Source organism: Punica granatum, chromosome 1 (genome assembly GCF_007655135.1).
Source record: "Punica granatum isolate Tunisia-2019 chromosome 1, ASM765513v2, whole genome shotgun sequence".
Lineage (NCBI taxonomy): Eukaryota > Viridiplantae > Streptophyta > Magnoliopsida > Myrtales > Lythraceae > Punica > Punica granatum.
The window spans coordinates 44,131,852-44,157,686 of NC_045127.1; the positions used below are offsets into that span (position 1 = coordinate 44,131,852).

Sequence of the window (25,835 nt, forward strand, 5' to 3'; positions counted from 1 at the left end):
GCAAAATTGGATTACCCTATAAAAAGAGGTGCAGTGTAATGATATATGTACTCACTAGTTAATGATTTTATATATACATATTTATTTTATGTTTGATATTTCCAAAAGAGATGAAAGCAAAATTGGATTATCCTATAAAAAGAGGTGCAGTGTAATGATATATGTACTCACTAGTTAATTAAGAAGTTTCAAGTTCAATATTCAGTAATACTATTCGTATTTCATTATTATCTATTAATATTTTTACTTCATTGTATTAGACTTGCGGCCTTTGTGAGGAAAAAAAAAAAAGATGATTGGATTGCCCTGTTTCTGCTCTTAGTCCGTGCCTAGAACTTTAGTTATAAGAAGGAAATGGATGTGTTAATGTTTCGACTGATGGTTTTTCGCGGGCTCGATCAGATCCGTGGACCGTGGAGTTAAGTTTCGAGGAGGAGTTGAGGGTACATCTCCAAAACTGTTGTTTGAGCGAACACAGTACGAGCCCCCTTCTACGACTACATCAGTATACAATCGATGCGGTATTCTTAATACCCGTCCACAATTGTAGCATATGGATGCAAAGCCAGATGTGATGTCATGCGTAATAGCATACATGCAACAGAGCACGTAGATGGATACATAAACATCCGGCACGAAAAATGATTAGGGTTAGCATAGATAGCAATAAACATGTGGGATCCGTAACACTTGGAAAGGCGGGTGTGCTTCTTCGATTATCGGGCTTAACATCGCTGAGTCTTGCTCCAAAGTTCATCCGCAACTGCAGCAATGACGAGCGATTTATTCGGGTATTTGTCCTTGGTAAGAATCATGTAGCAGTCACTTCTTGGACTGAGTCCAATTCTATATGCATAGAATACATGCCCATGATGATCAAAGTGAAGACATTACTTCATTCCAACAAATTTGCCTGCACTTGAATTTGATTGCAGGGTTGAATATTTCCAAGCATGAAGCATCGGTCTCGTTTCTTAAAATATTTTTATTTTTTTATTAGTTCTTTTCTCCATTTACATATTTAAAATAAAAATAAAAAGACAGAGAGAAAAGGACGTTCAAATTTTGTGCAGAGCCAGCAGGATGAGCACCAGTGAGCAAACAAGCAGAATCCAACGATCAGATTACTCCAAAGAATGCTTTTCTTAGGCAACCGATATCGACTAATATAGATTTATTCAAATTATTCGACACTTATTTTCCTTAAATAAGTTATTGGTCAAGTTTTTGTGAATAAAAAAAACTAATGCCAAGACAGCATCACTCTTTTAATGAATTAACTCAACTCGAACTTAAAGATAAAAAAGAGGAAATCGCGAATATAGCCAATTGGAGTACTCTTGTAATTTTGACTAATGATGTTCACAAGGAAAGATTCATTTTCAGCCTGAAATGAAGATATTTCGCATTATGTTTTTATTGCTGGTCCTGCCTTTTCCTTATCCTTATTTAGATCCACAACTCTCTGCTATAAAGTTTAAAAAAAAAAACAAGGGAGAGAAAGAAAATTTCAATATTTTTTTTACGGGTGTTGCTATATCATCCTAATAATTAATCCAAAAATTCTCATAATTCAAAATTTCACTAAACATGAGTTACAATTATACAATATTCAATAGTAGTGAGTGTGATTTTGAATCAAGAGGATCTTTATATAGAAGGATTTAGCATTTCAAAAATGATTTTCCTCCAATTCGAAATATGCCGAATCTCTCTGCTCTGTTTTTAATAATATCTACAACTATGCTCCATAGAGAGATTCGGCTGTACCGAATTCGGAGGTATATAGAATAACTCTTAGCATTTTTGTTCTCTAATATATCCATTGTTAAGATATTTCCTGTGATTATTAAACATTCTAGAAGAATTGCAGATATTGGCCAATGGCAAAGTCCTATTCCTCGTCAAGTAAATGTCTAATCAAGTAAAGAAAAAACGTAAATCCAGATAATTTAAAATAACAAAATAATTCATCTCATTAGGTTAAAAAAATTAACTAATTGATTCAAACGGTTTGATATTTATTTCACTTAAATAAGATCTCATATTTCAGTATTGTGAATAGAAAAAGAAGTATTTAATTATAACGCCCCGTTTGGATTGAGAGAAATTTGATTTTAACTTTAATTTTAACTTTAACTCAACACACTACACAACAAAAACACACGTTTCCCAAGTCAAATTTATAATCAAATCTCATTTGTCCTTTTCTACAATCAAAATCAAAATCAAAATCAAAGTAACTTTAACTCTAAATCCAAACGGCCCCTAAGAGTTTTATTTTGTAGTGAATCAACTCGGCTCGAACTGAATATGTTTGAGATATCATTGTACATATTCAAAAAATTAAAGTCCAGCAATCTATATCTATTTTTATATTTATATCTATATATATGAAGTAATGAACCTTTCCACGCTGAAAGCGGGGGCTGACGTTTTCATCTGCAAGCAATCTAATCTGTTGAGCATTAGGCCGACCTTTTTTTTTGTATTTTTTTTTGGGGAAAATGGGATCATGAAAGTGATACATCCTTATCAACCTTGGTATTTTGATTAGTGACATTATTCATTATATAAATGCTAATTGTGAAGAAGACTATCCAATTAAAAACAGTTGCATAAAAGACGAATCCGAGAGAATTTAATATCGGATAAAAATGAACGAATCGTGAATTTGAAGCTTAGTTGGGATAACATGTTATTTAAATTCGCTTATACTTGAACTTACGAGATCATCGGTACAACCAAATGGCCATCTCGAGACGTACACGGGATTTGCCGTTCATGTTGTAAGGGCATGTAGGATTTAGTTCAATGTGATTCTTTTGTCTGGATTTTCTTAGAAAGTGGTGGATTGGACGCCTTAGGAAGCACATAATTTGAATCAGAATGTGGCATCTGTGGACCAAGCAATCTTTTTTCTTTCTTTTTTTATTTGAAAAAAAAGAAGAAGAAAACTCATAAATCTAACATACTATACGACAAATGCGTCGGATTGGCTTGTATTGCTCTATTTGGCATGGAGCCTTAGGCTCCTTCCATGCCAATGGAACCAAACCCCTAACCGCTTCTTGAAGGGACGTCGCATTACCACTTGGACACTAACTTTCGTTTCTCGTAACCATATCTGAGAGTAATATATGTTTCCTTTTTGGTAAAAAAAAAAAGGCATCGATTGGCGGTCCCGACCCCTCATTCCCTTTCGATTTTCTTTGTAGGACTAAAATGAAACAAAATGAAAAGTTGAGGGATTGAATGATAAAAGAAAAAATATTTAGAACTAAAATACTTAAAAGGTTAAAGATTGAGGACTGAAAATGAAAAAAAAATTAACAATATAACCTGCTATGTCTAACAGAGTATACCACATGATAACTAATTGTCCGTAACAAAAATACATTGTGTAATTTATTTCGATCCCAAACCACAATGGGGTTTTTGTACATTTCCCTTTCTTTTTTATCAACCATTAGATCGTTGAGCATATCCTGTAATTAAAAATATATATATATATATCCCATTGGCTCATGGCTGAGGCTCCAAAGGCCCGTGTACATCCTTTAATGGGCTTGATTCAGCGCATCTCCATTTTGTAAATATTGTGGCCCAGCCCATGTAAGGCCCAGCCCATCATCCACAAGGCCTTCTTCTCCTCTTCCTCCTGCTCTCTCAGTCGCTCTCATCTCCTGCAGCTTAGGCACTGTTGCCCATACCTCTCGAAACTTGACTGCTTCCCCTTCCCCGTCTCCTCTCTCTCTCCCTCCCCCTTCTTATCCTCAGGCGACCTCCGATCTGCGTCGTCCACCTTCCCTGCATCGGCTGCGTTACTCCCCAGCTCAACTGGAAGAGGTGACAGTTCTCATCTTATGGTTCTGTATTTCGATTAATTCTGGTCTGATCAGTGAGTGGATTGATTTGTAATTATTGCCTGATGGTCGGAGCAGATTTTGATTCGTTGATCATTTGAGATTAGAGGAATTTGCTTAACCAATCGTTAGAAGAAAAGATATATGGTCGGTTAGATCTTGGCTAGATTTGCTTGGTTGCCGGTTGGAATCGTTTGGTTGGTTGCCTAATCTCAGTTGACAACCTCGGGCTGTCCAATCGCTTTCCTGCAACTTTTTTTCTTTTCTTTTTTATTTGTAATTTCTGGTTGAGCTCTATTATGTTGGATCTCTGTTGGTTTCCGCTCAAAGTTTTAGTCTTTACTATCTTGATACTTTCAATCTGGTGTAAATTTTCTTCTTTTTGATGTAATCTCTTTTATGAAATGGAATCAGGGAGGATTGAGCAGGGGATGGCAGATAATGAGGAAGGAGAGGAAATGAATACCCGTAGAAGCGATTGGGAAGTTGTTTCCCTTACTGCATCAGCATACGCTGCTGCACCCAGTTCTGCGGAGGTTCAGCGAAAGGATGATGAAGCGGGTCGTACTTACAATGAAGCTGAAACTTCTCGGGCTTTGTTCATGTCCGGTCACTTTGTCTTTCCACCCAGTCAACATGAGAACCTACCCCTGGAGCCTGAGCATGAGATTCGCGAAGACAGTGCAGGCAAAGGAGATTTTGCTGAATTGGGCGTAGAAGGGGATAGATCTGTGAGAAAGGGTGAAAAGGATCAGACAGTAAGGATCGTGCATGATGAATTTTCAGGAATGCAGTTTTTTGATGAGAAGGGCAATAGACTATCTGTTCAAAATTCGGAGTACAACCCCGACAAGGAGCAGAGTCCATACAGTGCTACTACTCTTAGTTCCTTGCACAGTGAGACTGTCAGTGGTGGTGGCACCGTGCATGCTGATCCTACGCCAAATGAGGTAGAAGAAGCCGAGGAAAGTTTCGATCCAACTGCAGAGTCATCGCAGTTGTCCAAGCCCCTGAATGAGAAGGGTTACTTTGGGTCGGACCTTCCTTGCAGTGCTTGGTGGAAGAAAAGAGCTACTTCTTTGTATGCTCACGCAAAAGATGCAAATGCATTTTGGTCTATATTTATTGCTGCAGCTATGATGGGCCTTGTACTTCTGGGCCAGCAGTGGCAGCAAGAAAGGTGGCAAATGTTGCAACAAAAATGGCATTTAAGCCTCAAAGATGAGGTATGTTGGTCGCTTTTCTATGATTTGGTAAGCAAATGCAATCACATTCTTGCAATACTTGGCAAAAGGAGCCACTAGGCTACTCACCTCTCATCCATTTAGTCTACCAGGTTCGGAAAAGGCTCGAATAATCTATTTAATAGGATTGAGGTTTCTAAACCTACCCTTTTCTATGTTTGACTTGAGAAGTTTCTTGTGGAAAAAGGATATAAATAAGAAGGAGCTCAAATATCTTGGAAAGAAAATCAGATGATATTGGAGAATGCTGTTAGAAATCCAAGCGGTGGTACAAGTCGCAATGCATTATCATTTTGAGGGATAAGAAAGTTACTATTGTGGTCCATGTTCTAAGCAGGCTCGTGGTTTTTACTCCACCATTCTGGGGAATTTGTTATGAAATTGGAGTATAAGGTTTCAGTTGCTTCAACTCTGAAATTGGTGGGAGGATGTAATGATTATAGAGAGCAAAATTAATCAAAGTAAGATCGGCAATCAAGAAAATGTTCTGTCTTGAATATGGGTGTGATCATGGCAAATTTATCAAGGTGCAGAGTGTAGGAAAATACTCAAAACATATTCTTCTGCGCTTCATTCTAATTCTTCTCCTTTTGATGCTTCTTACTGGTCTTAAACTTTTTGTTGGATTACATTATGACAGAAGATGGGCAGGATGCTGGGTCCCATATATCGGATTAAAGATGTGATTGTTGGGGGGCACCGCCGGGGTTCACTCATCAGGAGCAGCTCCTCGAGTGACAACTAAGATAATGACGAAAAGTTGTGTTAATCTGCTGGTTTGGTTGTGTTCCATATGTTATATTTTTGTTTCCAGGTTACAAAAGAAAAGGTACATATTAGCATTTGATGTTGTCATGCTTTACATTGTTTAGTGTATTGCCTACTTGCTAATTCGTCGCGGCTTAATAAGGTAACAGTTTGACCATAATTTGCTGCTCTATCTTCCTTGCTGTGAGATATATGAATTCACTGGTCTGTCACTGTGTGATTGAGGGTCTGTTGCACATAGACTCATTCTTTTGGATTCAAGTTGTCTGGTTGATGGAAAATTGAGACGTCAATGGAGAACCATCTTAGTACGCAAGCCAAGCAACGTTGCGAGCCAATTTCGGATTGGCTCGATTGATACTTGAGGTAAAAGTTGCTTGAATCTCGAGAAGGATGATATCGTGCAGTAGTGTGGCGAGATTCTCCATGCCTTATATTAGAACATTAGGAATTCCATTTCATTTTCTTACTCATAGGTCTCCTTTATAACTGAAAAATATTGCTTAAATCTCTGCTCGCTCTAATAATGCTTGAAATTCCAATGGGTTCTCTGGAGTTGACCAGAGCTTTGGTGAGGTTGATGGAATGGGTCGAACACGGGCAATGCTGTGATCCAAAGGTGGCAATCGGGGCTAACCCCAATTGAAGGCAATGGAAGCTAGGGTGCTTAGCTCCATCGAAAGAGAAACAATTGATTTTCATTCAAAGAGAAGATGCCGTATCTTCCTATCGCGGGGATGTGGTCTCTCCACTGCACGACCAAGCACTGAGATATACGTGTTCCCTAAGAAAATGGATAAAAGGACTAGAGTACGGTTAGCTTTGGTCACGCTTTTCGAATTTGGTAGTCTAACCTAAAGCTTTTTCCGAGATCAAAAGCTAAGCGGCAATTTTAACGGTGCGATAAATGACAATCTTTTCTCGACTACAAAGAAGGCTAGTGAGTATATTCATGGATAGAAAAATGAGAAATAACATAACGCGAAAAGTTTCAAAAATAGGCCTTTTAAAACTAGGTTCCATAGAACTGTCCATTTTTTTTTTGGGGGTCTTCAGCACTACCATAGATGGGCAAAGAAAGAGTACAATCTTTGCATTTATTTGTTTTTTAAATTTTTCTCCAATTCTTAACTTTTGGTTTTTTTTTTTTGTGAGGGACAATATCGATCGAGCTCTGCTTCTGATTGAGCATCGGGCATACTTTGACAACCTTAAAACTGCCATGTCTGGTCAAAGAAGGGATGCAGAAGTTGGGTTACTGATCCATCTGGACGTTTGTACGCTTGACACAGCTTCCTTCCTCTATTTCCTCTTTTCTTCTTTTCCATTTTAATTCGTCCTTTTGTCGTTTAAGGGAGAGGGAGATGGCTGGGTGGTTCATCAGCTTCATAGTTCATAAGGGAAGAAATTATGGAAAGTTTGGGCTTTTTTTTTTCAAACAGTGGAGGCCCACGGTAAAGGAATATGGGAAGAAAAAGAAAGGAGCACAGGAGAATCCCATGGAAAATCGAACATCATTTTTTTTATACGTATCTTGATATTCAGAAGTCAATTTGAATCACAATCAATTTAATCGAGCCAGGTCGACTCACTAAGAAGCAAAGTTCTCCAAACATAGATTTTTTGTATTCATAAAGACTCGAACGTAAAACCTTACTTAAGCGGAATAAGTGTTGAACTGTTTGAATCAATCCATATTAGTAACATGACATCTTTTAATTTTAATGTAAGAACATGTAAACGGACGGACATAAATTCCCCCTTCTATCTCCCACCAGCACCACAAGTCAACTCTCCCATCCCAATCTTTATTTTTCCTTTCGTCCGTGTGCTATGATATCTCAAAATCCAATTGAGCCTCTATTAATCCAATCAAGATGAATCAGTCTAAGAAAAAATAAAGCTCTCCCACCGTGAATTTTCTCTATTCACAAGACTTGAACTCGAAATCTTATTTAAGATAAACAAATGCCTAACTGTTTGAATCAATTCATGTTGATTCTCCATCCCAATCTTAATATCACTGACAAAAACCATTTTTAAGGAAATCGCATACAATGAGAATCCACGTGAGTCCTTAACATTAAATGGGAACTGTGGAGCGCAAAATTCTAACGTGAAAGTGAGGATCTTGTCCGAAACGAAACCTAAGCGCGATGGTGTGAGTAAAAATCCCCGTGTTCGACCATGTCCGAGCTAACTCAATCTAGTAATTGTCCGAGACAGTGGATAAAGAAGACTTACGAGATTTAAAGGATCACTGAACAACCCAAGAAGAAAAGAAATGTGTTTTCCCCCATTCAGTTTGTTATTATCCGAATTCCTAGCCGAACACCTAAGATGTTTGTGTTGGTATGTGCCGGGAGGTCAAAGAGTGGTTCTCCTAATGATGGATATTTTCTTTCAGCTCCTTCACCAACTCGGAATTTTCTTATATTGTTATCACCTATGGCAAAAGGTTGCTTGCATGACCGGGTTTCGTTCCTGTTCGTAGTTGCCCATCTGCTGAGTCCCAAAACATGGAAGTTACTTGTCAGGCATGATATCAATCTTTAATTGAAAAATGAAATATGCGCATTTCCTCAGAGCTCTACTTCATTGACTGACATGGTGATGGATGGTGATAGATGAGAAGAATCATATCTGCATCATCGCCATAAGGAACTACAAATGCAGGAAGGTTAGGAATTACCCCCAACACAGCCACACAAGCAAAGATTTTGTGTTTGTTCTTTCTTTTTCTTTCTCCTTTTGGGATCAAAAGGAGAAGGGAAGTGTTTGGAGGTACCAAGGCAGACGAGACGACCACCTGTCTTCAGGTGAGAGCAATGGCAAAGCAAATGCATGCTGCAGGTTTGACCTTGTCAAGCTCACTTACTGGCTCCTTTTAACTTGTTCAGGATTTTGTTTTGGGAATGATCTCAGACATTAAATTCGATCGAAAGTCAAAACCTGGTGCTGAAACCTCAGCCTCTGCCAGTCTTCTTTTTTTTTTTCAAATAACTTTTTTTTTTGACAGAGAGAAGAAGATAAAAAAAAAAAAGAAAAAGAAAAAAGAGGATGAAGATGAAGAGGAAATGGAAGTCACACATAGGCTATAAATTTTGTTGGGTGGTTTGCTCACCGACCCCTGACCAAAGTCCCACATGAATGGCCATTCCTCATTTAAAGCACACACAACACACAATTGAGCCCCACTTCCATTAGGGAAAAATCCCACCGAGAAAAAGGATTTCATCCATCCTTATGTATTAATCTTCACGAAAAAGCAAAACATAGGAATGATTATGCGCTTCTCCCCCTCCCCTTTGTTTATGTATGCGATGTGATTCTTAATGCCCCTCACTCATCCTGGGTGTTCATTTTCTGGAAGCATTGACTCAATTTTTATCATCAGCAGCATCTTTCTTCTTCTTCTTATTCTCTCTCTCTCTCTCTATTTCTGTCCATCTATCTATCTATCTATCTATCTATCTATCCATCCACCCCTGCGTGCTAGCAAGCTCCTCAACTAATCACATTAATTCTCTTCATTCAATGCAAAAATTTATGGCCCCCTCCCTTTTTCTGCAGGATTAGGTGTGACTGCATATGTGTGTCTATGTATGTCTACGGATGAGAGAGAGAGAGAGAGAGAGAGTTGAAAGGCTTTAGTAGCAAAGTATGTGAATCAAGGAATAGAGAGAGAGAGGTGTCTTCTGAATATTTCTCGTAATACTGAGGAGAAAGGAAAAGGGGGTGTGAGCTTTAAGAGCTTCAACAACTTCGCAGGGCATTTAATGGAGGCGCATCTCATAGTCAGAAACAAGAAGAAGAGAGGGACAGAGTAGAGGAAAGACAAAGAAAAGATAGAAGATAGAGAGAGAAAAAGAAGGGTGGTGGTACAATTCGAGCCAACAGTCTGTCCTCCATTATTGCCCTTCTTCCTCCTCTCCATCAATTTCACCTATAAATCCCGTCTCTGCAACTTTTCGTACCACTCCCATAGTAACTCTGTCATCATCCTCACCCCCCCCCCCCCCCCCCCCCCCCCCCCCCATTCCCATTCCTCCTTGCTTCACCATTTCCCCTCCCACCCCGCTCCTCCATGAAAACGATCCTCACGTCTCACTTTCATCTCCAGACACAGATGTCGCACCTCAGTTTCCCCGTTTTCCACTTATAGCCTCCCCCCGACCTCTGGGTCAAGCATTTTTCTGGAAAAAGAAAAGGACATTTTTTTTATTTTTTTTTTTTTGGGGTTGTCTTTGGTTTTTGGTTTCTTGGAGACGAGGTTTACCCGGAAAACAGAGTGAAGTCAGCGGAAAACAGAGCATAAAGTCAAAGGGACATGGACGCGTATACGGCCTTGCTGATATTAACGGCTATAACAGCTTACCTGCTATGGTTCACCTTCATCTCGCGGTCGCTTAGAGGTCCACGTGTATGGCCGCTATTGGGCAGCTTGCCAGGGCTGATCGAGAACTGCGACCGGATGCACGACTGGATCGCCGACAACCTACGCGCGTGCGGCGGCACGTACCAGACCTGCATCTGCGCCATCCCCTTCCTCACCCGGAAGCAGGGGCTCGTGACCGTCACGTGCGACCCCCGGAACCTTGAGTACGTCCTCAAGACGAGGTTCGACAACTTCCCCAAGGGCCCCACCTGGCACGCCGTGTTCCTCGACCTGCTCGGGGAGGGGATCTTCAACTCCGATGGCGACACGTGGCTGTTCCAGCGTAAGACCGCAGCACTGGAGTTCACCACCCGGACCCTCCGCCAAGCCATGGCCCGGTGGGTGAACCGGGCCATCAAGGACCGGTTCTGCCCCATCCTTAAGTCGGCCGAGCTGCGGGGCGAACCGGTCGACCTCCAGGACCTGCTCCTCCGGCTCACCTTCGACAACATCTGCGGCCTCGCCTTCGGGAAGGACCCTGCCACCTGCGCGGAGGGCCTCCCCGAGAACGGCTTCGCCGTGGCCTTCGACCGCGCCACCGAGGCATCCCTCCAAAGGTTCATCCTCCCGGAGGTGCTGTGGCGGTTCAAGAAGTGGCTCCGGCTCGGGATGGAGGTGGCGCTGAGCCGGAGTATCTCCCACATCGACGAGTACCTCTCGAGCGTGATCAGAAAGCGCAAGCTCGAGCTGCAAGGCCAGCAGCAGCAGCAGGACGGCAACCCTCACGACGATCTCCTTTCGAGGTTCATGAAGAAGAAGGAGTCCTACTCTGACTCGTTCCTCCAGCACGTGGCCCTCAACTTCATCCTCGCCGGCCGGGACACGTCGTCGGTGGCGCTCAGCTGGTTCTTCTGGCTCGTCATCCAGAACCCGGCCGTGGAGGAGAAGATCCTGAGGGAACTCGCGGCGGTCCTGATGGAGACGCGGCGCGGCGACGTCGAGAGTTGGACTGAGGAGCCGCTACAGTTCGAGGAAGTTGACCGGTTGGTCTACCTGAAGGCCGCTCTGTCGGAGACCCTGAGGCTGTACCCGTCGGTGCCGGAGGACTCGAAGCACGTGATCGCCGACGACGTTTTGCCGGACGGGACGTTCGTCCCTGCGGGATCGTCGGTGACTTACTCGATCTACTCCGCCGGGAGGATGAGGACCACGTGGGGGGACGACTGCATGGAGTTTCGTCCGGAGAGGTGGCTGTCGCCGGACGGGAAGAGCTTCGTGGCGCAGGACCAGTTCAAGTTCGTGGCATTCAATGCAGGGCCGAGAGTATGCCTGGGGAAGGACCTCGCGTACCTACAGATGAAGTCGATCGCGGCGGCGGTGCTCCTCCGGTACAGGCTGACGGTGGCGGCCGGGCACAAGGTGGAGCAGAAGATGTCACTGACGCTGTTCATGAAGTACGGGCTCAAGGTGGACGTCCACCGGAGGGACCTGAGGGCGGTTCTTGAAAGGGCGAAGCAGGTGGCGGGGGACAAGAGACACGACACGGACATTAAATGCAACGGAGGCGGAGGAGGGCCGGTAGTTGGGATGGCTTAAAAGGGGTGGCAGTGGCAGTGGCATTCATACCGTAAATTCGATTTCCTTAAATACTTGCTCGGAGCTAATTCACATTCATTGCTGTTGCCACGCCATTGATAAGATGCATCAGAGGCTTCAGTGGGGTCGCCATTTTTTCTCATCATCCGAGCTGCATCACCTCGCTTCCATCAGCTTCTACTCTCTGATTCATACTCACCGGGGAAGACGAAGACCAGATGGTCTCAGGTTCAGATTTCTCAAAGGCGGGAAAGCTCCGCGATTTTTTTTAAAAGAAAATTATTTTTGGCTTACATATATGCTGTGATTGAAAATTATTTTGTTTTGTTCGTTTTCTGGTAAATTTACTTGGTAAAATGTCTCTTTCATGACAATAATGTTGCCTATAAATGAATGAATAGAAAGTCCATTTTCATTATCCCTGATCAACCATGTGAATTTTGCCGACAGATATCTTTTCCAGTTAGGCCGTTTGGATTCAAAAAAATTTGATTTTAATAACTCAACACACTGCACAACAAAAACATACGTTTTTCAAAGTCAAATTTATAATCACATCTCATTTGTCCTTTTTCACAATCAAAATTAAAATCAAAATCAAAGTGACTTTTAACTTTGAATCCAACTGCTCCTAAGTTTCCGACAGATAGCGTTGTTATCTATGTAGTTAGGTCTGTGTCGGGCATAGCATGGCAAAGAAGGATAGCAAGCTTGTCATAGATCGATGAACATATGAGCTACGCATTATGTCTGTCGCTGTCGGTCCTAGGTTGTACGGTATGCTGAATGTCATGCTACATTGACAGAGCAATGCCATTATGCCCGGGCAAGAGATTGGACCACGAACCATCTTCGTGTGGGATAGATTATTAGACGTTTTTGTGAATATCACCGTCTACATCTTCTTGTGGAATAAATAATGTCAAATCTTGAATTTGCTGAGAATAGTTTGTGTGAGGTTTCCTCAAACAGACCTGGACTTCAAGCATTGTATAATTGTATTGTGGGTCAAAGAGGAGGTACATCGATGCTAATTACCCGGAATTCCTCTGAGTCGAGATGTACCGGAAAAGAAACAGAATATAACCTGCGGTAATAAGCATATTTCCCGAGCTTTACAAATGTGGCTGGGACGGCCCAAAAGCCTCTTCCTCTGGGGAGAATGTAAGAGGTGAGGTCTATACCCATATATCCAACCCGAAGCATCTTCAAGCCCTCTGCCATGGGTGAGCTGATTTCTCGTTTTGGAGATCCTCGTATAACTTCAGTGTTTCACGTAGGAGATCCTTAGTTAATGCCTTTAGTTAACAACATGTTCTTGTCTCCTCTGAAAAATTTCTAGTCGAGAATTTTCTCTCCGGTGGAAAAAAAGTTCCATACTAGGGTGCCGATGATGTACAGTACGACAGCAACCTTAAATACATCATCCCAAGAACCTGCAAAAGTAGCCTTTCTCAGGACAGAGGAACCGGCTTTCCAGACGGTAAAGAACAAGACAGGTTGGATAAATGAATGAACAGAGTATTTCAGGAGCAGGTAAAAGCCCTACCCCGTTGAAGTATATATCCAGTCGCAGCTGTCCCAAAGACACCGGCAAGCACTCCTGCTGTGTTCGATAACCCGAGCAGTACTCCCTGTGATCAATTCTAATGAGCTCGGGAAGAACAATGTCACGGAAAAACAGTAAAAACTCGAAGCGATTGAGGATAATGAGAGGTGTTAATGAATAATTTTCAGGTAAAGCTTCCATTAGTTTTGAGTAAGACTAAGCCACCACTTCTCTTACAACGCAGCAGCGACCTTCGATAATATTAATGGCTATATCCTACTTTACACAGATTATTATGAGTGAGCAAACACTTACAGCATAACGTGGTCCAATGTCTTGGTGATTGGAATACAGACCCGATTGAGAGAATGCGTCAGATCCCTGACAAGATGAAACGTATAAATCACTTTAGTGAAGAATAACTTTCACAGGAGTTTGACATCAGTGAACTTCTTGGAAGTCCTCTGTTTCTGAAAGGCATCTTTACTGGATGACTAGTATTAGGTTATCTATAACTGTGCGGTCATTTCGCATTAGTACTTTTTAAATGCTATTGGGGTATTTTGGTGAGACGTGACTGACAGTGGATTCTGCTGTGGTATGTCTTGGTTGAGGAATGCCTGATATTCTCTCTTGAACATATGGTTTCATTATGACATAGGCTTTGAGTATGTACCTGAAATTTCCATCCTAAGGATGTTTTCTCCCTACCCAGTATCCGCAGAACCCCGATAAAAGGCTTGCATTTCGAATATTAAGCTTTTCCACACATTCATTGCAAAACTAATCTGGTAACGCTTACTATTTCTCACAAGTGCAAATTTGCCAAATCAATCTCATGCAAACGATATTGAAGTAGGACAAACCTGACTACATGCCATGCATAGGACTGCCATAGCAGGTGTCTTCACATGGCTCAGTTGTGTAAGGAAGAAGGCTGGGCCTAAAAACCCAATTGACTGCATTATCTGCGAGATTGAGAGAGGGTAATGATCACTCTCACATTCTGTTAAGTGTGTGCTGATAAGCTGGTTATGAGATGTGAAATATTTGGCTGCTAACTACTATATTTGTCTAGGGCAGAGAGAGTGCGGAAAATGCAGACAAGAGACAATTGTAGGAGCAGCACTTGAAAAGCATGCATTAGTCCTTGCCTTACGAACAACCGTAATGGAGAGACCTCTGCTAACAAGTGTGTCGGCAATCCATCCTCCTAAGTTGGCAAATGCAGCCATTGTAAACCATGGTAAGACACAGAAGAGCCCAGATTCAGTGAGGTTGAACTTCAGAACCTGAAAAGGAAGACAACGGTGCCATAGAAATATTGATTAACATAGCTCAGGCCATATGATTATTGATTGATTGTGCCCCAGTAAAATAGATGCTAAGAGCAGAATACAGCAGGGACAGAAAACTGAAAGTTCAATAGTCCAAGGAATGACAGAGAAACATGATGGACCATTTATCTATAAGTTCCTAGCAGGCTTTACTTTTCAGTAAGCAGCATTTCTCACATTTGCAAGTGATAGATGCGTCAACAATTTGTGATATCTTTTGCTGCCTGCTTATTATACAAAAGTGAAATTGCTATCATAAAATAAGCAGAATAATTACTAAAATGCTGTTAAGGAGGCTGAGAATTGCACACCTGGTTGTAGTATGTCGGCATCCATGTTAAAAGAATAAAGGTTCCCCAGTTGTGGCAGAAATGGGAGATTATTAAAGCCCAGACAGGTGCTTTTGATAAAATCAATTTCCACGGGATAACAGTCACCGGTTCCTTGGATATGCTGCCTCCTAGGATAAATTCTTTTTCATTTTCACTAAGCTCTGGATCTTCTTTTGGTGAACTATAAGCCTGCATGAAACCAATATGGCATGAAAATAATTATTAATGCTGAAATGATGACAGCTCTCCAAGTTGCAGTACATCTCTCTGAGCGCCAAGTGTTATAGAGTAGAAAGATAGTTCGTTCATTAACCCATCATTCATATAATTTTCATTAGCATGTAGGTTCATTGGCAAGATAATGCTCCATAGTTATTGTTTGCCTGATCCTATTTACCTTGCCATATTTAAAGTTGGCGTTAAATTCTACTGGCAGTTTTTTCTTTAAAATGCAGTTCCTGTTCAGTTGGATAATGTAAGAAATACAACTTGCAGGAAGAAAAGTTCTTACTTTTCTCAGCCATAACGCAAACCAGATACTTCCGAGAGAGCCAAATGAATAGAACACAGATGGCCACCCAAACTTATGGATCAGAACAGGAGAGAATGCCAACCCTATAACTGAACCAAGATACATGCCACTGTATACTAGTGCCAAAGATCTACTTCTCTCTGAAACTGGAATCCACTTAGAAAGTAAATTATTCATAGCAGGCATAGCCACTCCCTGTAAAGAAAGGAGTGCACTTTAGTTAGTGAAAATAATGTAACATTTTATTCAATAGAAAACCAAATTCATGAGGACTAATATTTGTTAACTAATCTGCAAGACCTGCATTTGCACATTGAGGGAGAGAAAGATGAGTCGAAGGGAGATATAACATTGACATGTAGGTGTCTTACGGGAACAAGCCATAAGAAACTGAAAAAGAAGCTACTAAAGGACTAACCTCGCCGATCCCCATAAACGCACGCATAATGAGCAAAACTGGAAGCCCAATTCGTGCTGCAAGTGGGGTCAAAATAGTTGCTACTGACCACCAGACCACTCCAAATCCCAGTACCAACTTCCCACCAATTTTATCAGCCCATATCCCTCCGAGGATCTATCCATGAGCAAAGGGTAATTAAGCTCAGTCAGTTGAAACTTGGGAAGTTTGACATTGTTCAGCATATCTCAGAAAAGGGTAGTAGCATGTGCTTATACAAATGAGAAGAAAAATATATAAAATAACAAGGAAGAGCTCAGATTCTGCAGTAGCATTATTGAAACTTGACTAGCTTTATTGATGCTTCCATCTATCGATGACAATTCTATTACCATTACTTCTGCAATGAAAAACAAACTAGTTGAGCCCAAACCTGCGTAAGTAGATAGCCCCAGAAGAATGAGGATTGAATCAATCCAACTGTTGCACTGTTCCACCCAAACTCTTGCGACATGGGAAGAATGGCAATGCTCATATTGACCTAAAACAGATCTATTGTGTTAGCACATATCATGCAGGGTACTTATCAAACCTCAACACTGGTAAGGAAATATTTAAGCACTTATGGCTCATATGCACATTCATATCTACATGAATGTAAATTGTTTATGCACACATATATTACTCAAGTAGTCTTCACTGATCAAGGCATCTCACCCAAAGAAATGTATAATCTCAATGAGTACCACAGAAGATACACATTTGGGAGGAGTTTATGCCGAGAAATCTTCATAGATAATATGTCTTAGAAAAGTCAAATCTGAAGGTTTCGTACCCTGTCCATGTTGCATAACAGAAAAGCCGCGAAACAGAGCAGCACAATCACCCAGCGCTTTGGGAACTGCTCCCACCAAGGAGATGCTTCTTTTGCAGTTGCATCCACCATAAATACATCACTAGATGCTTCTGGAGGAGTCAATGCCTCCAACTTTGCTTCCGTAATATCATATTCCTCCGACTTGTAGTGAACACGAATTCTATTAAAATCAACAAGTTGAGACTTGTGTACTTTAGCATCTGATCTGGCCAGCAGTTTCGAAGGTCCAAGTTCATGCCAGCTGCTATAAGAAGAATTTAGCGGAGGAGAGAAACAGTATCTTCTGCTTCTTTGGGAGGAGGCAAGAGCACGATTACTCTCCCTAAAATTTTGAGACGACAGAAGAGGTGCTTCCCTTCCACTGTACAACATTTGCATAGTTCTCGAGTTCATGCCATTTGAAAGAACAATAACGCGTAGGGCAGGAAAATGTGCCTTCTGTCTCTGCATTTTCTGACAGGGAACGTTGCGGCGTGCATAGCTTGGTGAAATGCAGAGATTATCCCCTCTTATTTTCTCCTTTTGACAAACTTTTCCTGTCAAACATAAAAGGGATTCGCCCTCTTGCATGTAGCTCAGAAATGAAAGACAAAATGAAGAAAAGATATTAAAAGGGCCTACATATCTTCATCAATAATGGGTCGGTAGTTCTGGCCTACCGGCACGCATAAACCGACTGATTTTATGACATTGAATGTATACGGCAGACAAACATACCGTATCGAAATTTCATAATAAATCAAATCAGCATCCCCAGTCATCTACTCCGGTTTCCTAGAGGAATAACTACTACATTTCTGAAACTTAGCAATTATAGCAATAATAAGCAATAGAAGCGGATTCAACCGACAGATGGACGCGACAAAACATCAGCTGAAAACCGCAACACAGCGAGCGGCCTTCCAAAGTGTGCACACCATATGCAACATGCAGTCGAATCAGAACAAAGACAGGTCCATGACCGGTAGACTAAAACTTCATTCATCAAATCGCCAAGCAAACGCCACAGTTCATCAAATGCCGCTGAGTCAACTAATTCACACAGCAGTATGCAAACGGAAACCCAAGCAGAACAGAAGAAGTTTGAGTCGCAGGCGGACAAAGCTACCTGAGCCGATGAAGCCACCAAAATTACGGTTCGAGATAAGACCGCCGATTGCCATTGTTTCACCTCCAGCTCCCGTATGAAGCTACTGTACCATCTCAAGCTTCAGCGAACGAAGCTCGAGGAATGCCAACGCCTTCACCGTCTTCGCGCTCTCCCTCCTCCTCCTCTTCCTTCTTCTTCTTGCTTTCTCTGAGCAGTTGAGAGGATAACCAGAGGGGGCATTTTTTGGGTGAATATTTTATCTTATTTTAATTTCCCTTTTATTTTTTTAATTTTTTTTAGTGTCGTCTGATAATAAGCGGGAAAAATCCCGAGTGGTGTTCATGTACCCAGCAAAGGGGGGTTGATAGAGCGACACGTAGCAAATCATCCTCGGGTCGCAGTCGAATTCCCTTCTTGCCCCTCCTCCCGATGAGAAAATGCGGCGCATTTATTATGGCAAGACGGTGAATAGCGTGATGTGGTGAGGGCATTTTGGGGCCGTTCGGTCCGGCAAATATGGGCCGTAATTACCCGAGGAGGCTTTCCTTGTCGCAGACGTTGCACTCAACGACGTGGGCCGTTGAAACTTAAAAGTACTAGAAAAAGAAATATCGTTTTTTTTTCCTTTAATTAATTAATTAATGACGTCGCCGTCAACAGGCATTTTGGTGTGGAATATTCTTGTAGTGGCACGTGGATGCACTTTTCGATTTGTCTCTTTGTGGACCAATGGGCAGGGGGGTTGGGCCTTCAGGCCCATTGGACGTCAAATTGCTAAAAAGATTATCATATTTCCATCCCAGCCGATAAGATTACGGGGCCACGTTTGACCGTCGGGATATGAATTGGGATTAAAATTTTGAAATTCTTATCACACATTTGGTATCGATGGGATAGGGATAAGGATTGTGATAAGGTGGGACATAATTATTAAGAGACTAATCATGTAAGGGATGGGATAAGGGTGGATTGAGATTAATATTTATGTCAAAAGATAAAAATGTCAATGTCCTAACATTTAATTTTTCAAAATTGCCATAATATTTTTTTTTAAAAGGTTTGAGGCCATAAGATTGGGAGGGGCAGCAGTGGCCTGACCCTAGCCACCACCGCCCGAAATAATAAATAAATAAAAACAAAAACAAAACAAAACAAATAACACATGAGAGAGAGATAGAAAGATCGGGGTGGTGGTGGCCGCCCACCACCACCCTGGCAACCTCACCTGGGTGGCGGCAACCTGCATTGGGTCACCGTCGCCACTTTCCTTCTCAAGCTCTACGGTGATCTTTTTTTAAAAAAAATTCAAATTTTTTATTTAAAAATATTAATAAACTCTTGGGCATATTTTGACAAAAAGAAAAAACTAGGGGACATATAGGTAATTTTTTCTTTTTAATCTGATCCCAAACCATAGACTACAACAAATACTAGATTAGGATATTCAATATCCATGGGATTTAAATCCCATGACATCCCATCTCTATCCTTATCCCTAGCTCGACGATCAAACGTAGCCTAATTGGATTCGTTAAATACATAACCTCTTGGAGGAAAGAATGAGATTTTAATCTAAGGATAACTTTAATCATAATCTTGTGTTTGAAGTAAACTAGGATATATGAGTCGGATATAGCTAGGGAATGACCAATTATTTATCCCAGTTTTTCCTCTTTTTCTTTAATTTCTTAAAATATGTTTTTCAACATTTGAATTTAAAAAAAAAACAGAAGATCCACGAACCACTAGAGGGAGGGAGTTGGGGTTCCAGCCATGAAACCTCCGATCGAGCTTGTTAGCGGCACTTGGCATCGCCAGCGAGCTTAACCAGAGGGCTAGTGGTCAACGTTGAGCCCCCACCATAGCTTTTAGAATCGTGATTCAAATTGTAGAATCGTACAATTTTACGATTCAAGGAGGGGCATACGATTCTGAGTTGGAGGGTTGAGTCGGAAAATATAGAATCGCATGTGAATCAGGCCGATTCTGCGATTCCGGATTCAGCCCAGACTCGGACAAAGCCCAAGCCTGATTCGGGCGAAGCCCAAGCCTGATTCGAGTGAACCCAGGCCTGAGCCCAACATACTTCTTTTTTTTTCCTCCTTTTCCGTTTCTTTTCCAGCACTTCCTTTCTTCCCTACATTTATGTACCCTAATCTAACCCAGTCTCCGATTTCTCCGAGTCTCTAATGGTCCGTCCTTTATGCAACCATTTCGTCTTGTTCTGCCAGCGAATCCGTATTTCCGAGTCTCCGACGAGCTTGAAGCTCCGTGAGTCCGTGGTTCCGAGTCCGACTTCCACTTCCGCAGTTGCTTGCTCTGCGCCTCTGCCTCTGCCCAGTGCCCGAGCTTTGACTGCCGTCACTGCCCAGCCATAATGGATGAAAATGGGTGGTTCTTGAGAATAGTAGATGTGCTGCGATGACCTTTATTTCATCTACTTTTCCTAATATCAATCAATGCTCATGTCCCTCCTGGTATTATGTGGTTCAACTCCAATTTGGACTTTTACTCATCTATTTGCGTTTTGGTCTTATCCAATTTCTCTGTCACGCTTCTCTTTTGTTCTTCCTTTTGCTGAATTGAAATGTTGTCCTCTTTCATGATATTATGTAGACCTCGAGCTTTAATCGACTAGTCAAATGAACCATATGCTAATGGTAACTCAAAAGTGGCTTTCAAAGTTAGGTGAAGTCGTGTTGTAACGATATTTTGTGTATTTATCATTTTATGATTTATTGTTAATTTGTTGGTTTGTGGTCTTTATTTGAATAAATAATGATTGATTTTTTTTCTCGGAAAAGTATGCTAAATATATATATATATATATATTATTTTTTTAATTACTGGTAAAATCTTATAATTCACGATTCGAATCGGTATTCACGATTCTATGACCATCAATCAATTCTAAGTAGAATCGCGATTCTGAAAACCTTGGTCCCTACCTGCCAAGTATCTCCTAGCTCTAGAGAGAGAGTCAAGGACTCGAAGCTGACCACTAGACCGACAATTGAACTTGCCGGCTGCATCTCTCTTTAAAGCCAAGAGACTCCCTATCATTGGGGGTTTCAACGCCGGCCACTAGCCCTCTGGTCGAGCTCGCTAGTGACACCAGATGCCGCAAGCTAGCTCGATATAGGGGTCTGGTGGCCGGCGTCGAACGCTAGCTCCCTTCCTTCGTTAGCTTCGACTCCTAACATTTCATGGCATATTTGGAAATTTTTATCCTAGCATAAGGTTATTTTCGTCTTTTTAACCTAAATAAAATCCTAATACGGGATCAATCCATCACCAAACACCATATAAGGGTCTAAGAAATTATACCTGGTGTTATATCCTATTGACCAAACATATTAGTTTAAAGTCAAGTGTCGTATTGCACTCCTTTCACTAGTAATTTTTCTCATATTTTATGTTTAATATCACTTTTCAGCTTTTCACTGTGCGAAACACGACATTTCTCTCGTCACGCGAGTCATCTCTCTTCTCCATGCATTCACCCTTCCTAGTACATCGATTTTGCAGTAAAACCAGCCATAATCATGAAGTTCCCATCGAGAGCATCGCCTTCCATCTAGAAGATTGTTTCACTGTTTGACTTTTACCTCAATGGTATGCATCAAATGATTTTAAAATTGATTAATAATATTAGTTAATGGAGAATATAAGGTATTTTAAGAAAATAAAAGTACTTTCATTTTATAAATTTGTAAAAATAAAATAGTATGAAATCAATTTTAATTATTGAGTCTTTTTATATATGAATAAAGGGAGAAAAAAAATATTACTCATAATATAAAAGGTAAGCCTATAAGTATAATTCATAAAAAAGATACAATATAGAATGTGAAAGTCTATAAATAAAATTAAATAATATGGATCGAAAGGAAAATATAATTACTAATTTAAAAAGAACAATAAAGTATAAGATGCATGTTTATATTAAGTATAAATATGTATGCGGGTGACGCATTATCATATGATAATGCTATTATAATTTATAATTTTTCTAATTGCAAATATACTATTAAGTATAATATTTATATTTTGATATTGAATATAATATTTATATATTTATGTCCCTCTCCAACCCCCCCCCCCAAAAAAAAAAAAACCACCCCCCTCTTTTTCTCTCTAAATTTATACGAACAATGGACAATTTATATAATTTGCCCCTTAGTTAATTGCTACTGAATAGTGTAATATCGTCTCTTATCCTCAATTGGTCCAGTATTTTCTTGCTACTGAAGAGCGTAATATTGTCTCTTATCCTCAATAGGTCCAGTATTTTCTTTTATTTTTTTAATGAATAGTTCAATATTTTCTTACATGACTAATATAATGATGGTAAGAATTAACCACAGTTTTATATAACTTGAAAACTTGAAGTTAAATACAACTATAATTTGTTGCCAAATAATCATTAATTTCTAGTAAAAATTTGTGGATGCAATCTTAATCTTAATGGAAAATAATAAGCTAAGTGGTCTTTTTTTGGTGTTGTTGTCGATTTTTTGTGAATGGAGAAATGCAATTTCCAATCTAGAGAAAACTAGAAATTATATTTTCATTTCAAATTCTAGATGAATTCTTTTAGTAATGCCTTCTGTAAAAGGACTATATGTACTAAGGAAATTCACTCAATGAAAGCAGATAATCAATGAGGAAAAGCTCTTCATTAACTGAAGATGAAAAATACACTAATCGAACTACAATTAAAAGTAAGAGATATAAACAACTCAAGCCAAAATCACAAAGGATGGCCTACTCTGCTTTCCATCAAGGCAGGTAGTTTAGGCTCTGAACTCATATATGAGATCTTCTGTAGATGTAGTAGAAGGAATGCAATCACATTGAGACTCTTTGAGCGAATGATTGCGGGATGAAGGTGAGACCTTCTGTCGACAAGCTGATGGAGTCGTGGCTGTGTCGTTGAGGATATGATTCTACCGCCATAGACTTGTGAACTTGAATCATTGAGGGGATCACCATGCCGATACAAACTTGAGATATCTAAATTACTCCTACTCCTAAGGATAAAAACTCGTCTAAGCTGTGAAATTTGTAGAGAGTCTATCTGTTAGATAAGTTGCTTTTTAAATCCTGCGAGATCTTTTAGTATTTATAGATTTTCCTTCTACATTGGCGGTTACAAATCTCCTCTTTGATCCTTTGAGAACATTGGCTCCTTGTTATCCAACTGCCATTAACTGTAATCTTATCCTCACGTGATAATTATCCAAAGCTTTGGACTGGTAACCACGACTCAAAGACAACATCGTGACGGCTTAGACTCTGAGATAGTTGAGATTTGGATACGACGAAGTCACTACTCCGATTCCTAGAGATAGTCAATCATATAATTTGAATCATGCAGCACCATACACAGTTACATCTAGATTTTGTTTATTCACAGTTTTATAATCTGAATCTTTTTCCACTAATATTACGTCGATGCCCCTAAACTTTTATAATTAACATAAATGCCCCTGAGACATCTAATGACTTGATTGGGCCAAGTGGCGGAGCTTCGAAAATTATTTTATTATGCTAACAAGTGCGAACCTTGGTATTCATAAATCTAGTAGGCCCGACTAATTCTGTCTAGCCGAGTCAGCCCACTGAGGGGTAAAACTCTCCTAGCGTGGATTTTCTCCATTCACAAAACTCGCGGAGACCTTGTTTACGGGGAATAAACGCCAAATCACTTGAATCAACTTACATTGGTTATACTCAGTGATCTTTATTAGACAAGACGCAAAAAATACATTTTTATTGGCATATAATGGTCATCCTCTCCTTATTTTTCATACGTGCAAATATAATTGATTGTTAGAATAGAAAATTAATATGAAAATTGAATTTAAAAATATTCAAGATTCTAGTGTATACATATAACAAGATAAATTTTTAATTTATTGGAATATTACAACTGATATTTAATTTTATTAAGTAATATATAGGTAGCGTAATATATGTACATAGACATGTTGCTCCCGCTGACCAAAATTCCTGGCTCCGTCCCCTGTCGGGTGATTTTTCGGGTGATTTTTCGAAGCCTCAATGCTTCAAAGAGTTCGAGGACCATCACCAAGGATTTATACTTGTGAAGTGTTTAGCCTAGTCGGAGTATTATATTTGCATGACGAGGTGAAGCTCGATCGGGCTAAAGTTGAGCATTTGCTTTGCCTTTGGTTCATGTTTCAGACCAATGATCTAGTGGTCTGGTTGCTTGTAGTTTGCAAAAGGGTAATTCGGGTCGCTCCGGACGATAACACAAACAGAACCTTTGAATGTACTTATATTGAAGTAAATGAGCCACATTCATAAGATTCACTCAACAAGCCATATATAAGTTGTACATTGCATTGTGATCATAAACCACATGTACAATAAGTTATACAGTAACGTATGGAAGCATATACAAATGAACCGCAGTGCATGAAATAATGAACTTCTCAAGCAATGGGAGTTTTGGCATTCTCAAATCCTGGATTTGAAGGGTATGGCTCGGAGAACGATCTGATGGTATAGCGCAGCAAGTGCGGCTCCAACAAGAGGACCAACACAGAAGATCCACTGAACAGATTAGACGAACAAAAAGTTAAGTTGAATTTAATTAATTCGTAAAAGAATGAAATATAATCGCGGTCGTCGAAAGGTAATGAGCTCTATGTGATCATTCTCTCGATCACCTGATCATCCCATGCGTGGTCACGGTTGTAGATGATCGCGGCTCCAAGGCTCCTGGCAGGGTTGATGCCGGTCCCGGTGATGGGGAGCGTGGCTAGATGAACTAAAAACACTGCAAACCCGATTGGAAGTGGAGCTAGTATCTGAAATTTTGAACGGTAGAGTCTTGATTATTATCCAGCATGTCATTCACGCAGGATGTGTTTGGTGGGGAGTAATAATCATTCGGGGCAGTCGTCTGGTTAATAGTAGATTAGCACCAGTTTGGTTCATTCTATGGTTGAAGAGCAATACTTACTGGAACATGGGAATCTCTAGCATGTCGCTTGGCATCGGTCGCAGAGAAGACGGTGTAGACGAGAATGAAAGTTCCCAGAATCTCGGCACCCAGGCTGTCTACCCTCGTGTAGCCATTGGCCACTACATTGGCCCCGCCGCCGAGCATCTCGTACTGCGACTTCTGGAAGCATTTCACCATGGCAGCCCCGCATATCGCGCCAAGGCATTGCATAAGGATGTAATACAGAGCTCTGATTAAAGAGAGTTTTCTTGCCAGGAACATGGCGAATGACACTGCCGGGTTTATGTGCCCACCTGACCAAATCAAAGGACAATGGCAATCAACATTTTTAAGACATTGATGCAACATATGAACGCGGGAATGTGTAATATAGGCTCTCATAGACCGCAAGCCAAACTTTTTGCTAACAATTGGGCGTATCGGAGATTCATGGAGTGCGGGATCCCAACCCATAGTCCGGGTCAGGCTTGGCTGGCTAGTCCAAAAGAAAAAAAGACTTCAATAGAAAGTAAACCGACCTGATATTCCGGCGGTGCAGTAAACGAGGGCGAAGATCATGCCACCGAAGGCCCAAGCAATGCCCTGAGTGCCCACTGTGGAGCATTTGTTCCGGGACTGAGACACTCCCATGACAGTCATCATGGTGACGTAGAGGAACAGGAAAGACGCCATGAACTCGGCGATCCCAGCCCTCCAGAAGGACCACAAGCGGAGCTCCAGAGCCTCAAAGATGGGAGCCGGGGGTGCCTCCTTGTAGTCCTTGATGGCATCATCCGTCTGAGCTGATGTCCCAATGGGCTGCCTCTCTGTGAACCTGTTGGCTCCGACTCTCACGTCCTCGTCTTTCCCTTCCATGGTTGTTCAGTCGTTTC

At 40.9% G+C, this 25,835-nt stretch overlaps 4 protein-coding genes across 4 annotated transcripts; 2 read left to right on the forward strand and 2 right to left on the reverse strand.

The window, feature by feature from the left end:
• The first annotated feature begins 3,682 nt into the window (after nt 1–3,682).
• Nucleotides 3,683–6,098, forward strand: LOC116192327 (ATG8-interacting protein 1-like). The gene is made up of 3 exons (XM_031520859.1): nt 3,683–3,849; nt 4,281–5,092; nt 5,751–6,098. Exons 2-3 carry the CDS (start codon nt 4,298–4,300, stop codon nt 5,853–5,855), a joined length of 900 nt encoding a protein of 299 aa, XP_031376719.1. The 5' UTR covers nt 3,683–3,849; nt 4,281–4,297; the 3' UTR covers nt 5,856–6,098.
• A 3,972-nt stretch (nt 6,099–10,070) lies between these two features.
• Nucleotides 10,071–12,277, forward strand: LOC116192326 (cytochrome P450 86A8-like). The gene has a single exon (XM_031520858.1). It carries the CDS (start codon nt 10,209–10,211, stop codon nt 11,850–11,852), a length of 1,644 nt encoding a protein of 547 aa, XP_031376718.1. The 5' UTR covers nt 10,071–10,208; the 3' UTR covers nt 11,853–12,277.
• A 485-nt stretch (nt 12,278–12,762) lies between these two features.
• Nucleotides 12,763–18,250, reverse strand: LOC116192325 (ascorbate transporter, chloroplastic). The gene is made up of 11 exons (XM_031520857.1): nt 17,985–18,250; nt 16,835–17,412; nt 16,433–16,540; nt 16,021–16,176; nt 15,582–15,797; nt 15,050–15,259; nt 14,556–14,693; nt 14,268–14,369; nt 13,717–13,782; nt 13,402–13,486; nt 12,763–13,288 (listed from the first exon to the last, which is right to left on the reverse strand). Exons 1-11 carry the CDS (start codon nt 18,037–18,039, stop codon nt 13,191–13,193), a joined length of 1,812 nt encoding a protein of 603 aa, XP_031376717.1. The 5' UTR covers nt 18,040–18,250; the 3' UTR covers nt 12,763–13,190.
• A 6,002-nt stretch (nt 18,251–24,252) lies between these two features.
• LOC116209257 (aquaporin PIP1-1-like) lies at nt 24,253–25,818 on the reverse strand. Its single transcript, XM_031542856.1, has 4 exons — nt 25,482–25,818; nt 24,961–25,256; nt 24,665–24,805; nt 24,253–24,548 (listed from the first exon to the last, which is right to left on the reverse strand). Exons 1-4 carry the CDS (start codon nt 25,816–25,818, stop codon nt 24,453–24,455), a joined length of 870 nt encoding a protein of 289 aa, XP_031398716.1. The 3' UTR covers nt 24,253–24,452.
• Between the last annotated feature and the right edge of the window lie 17 nt (nt 25,819–25,835).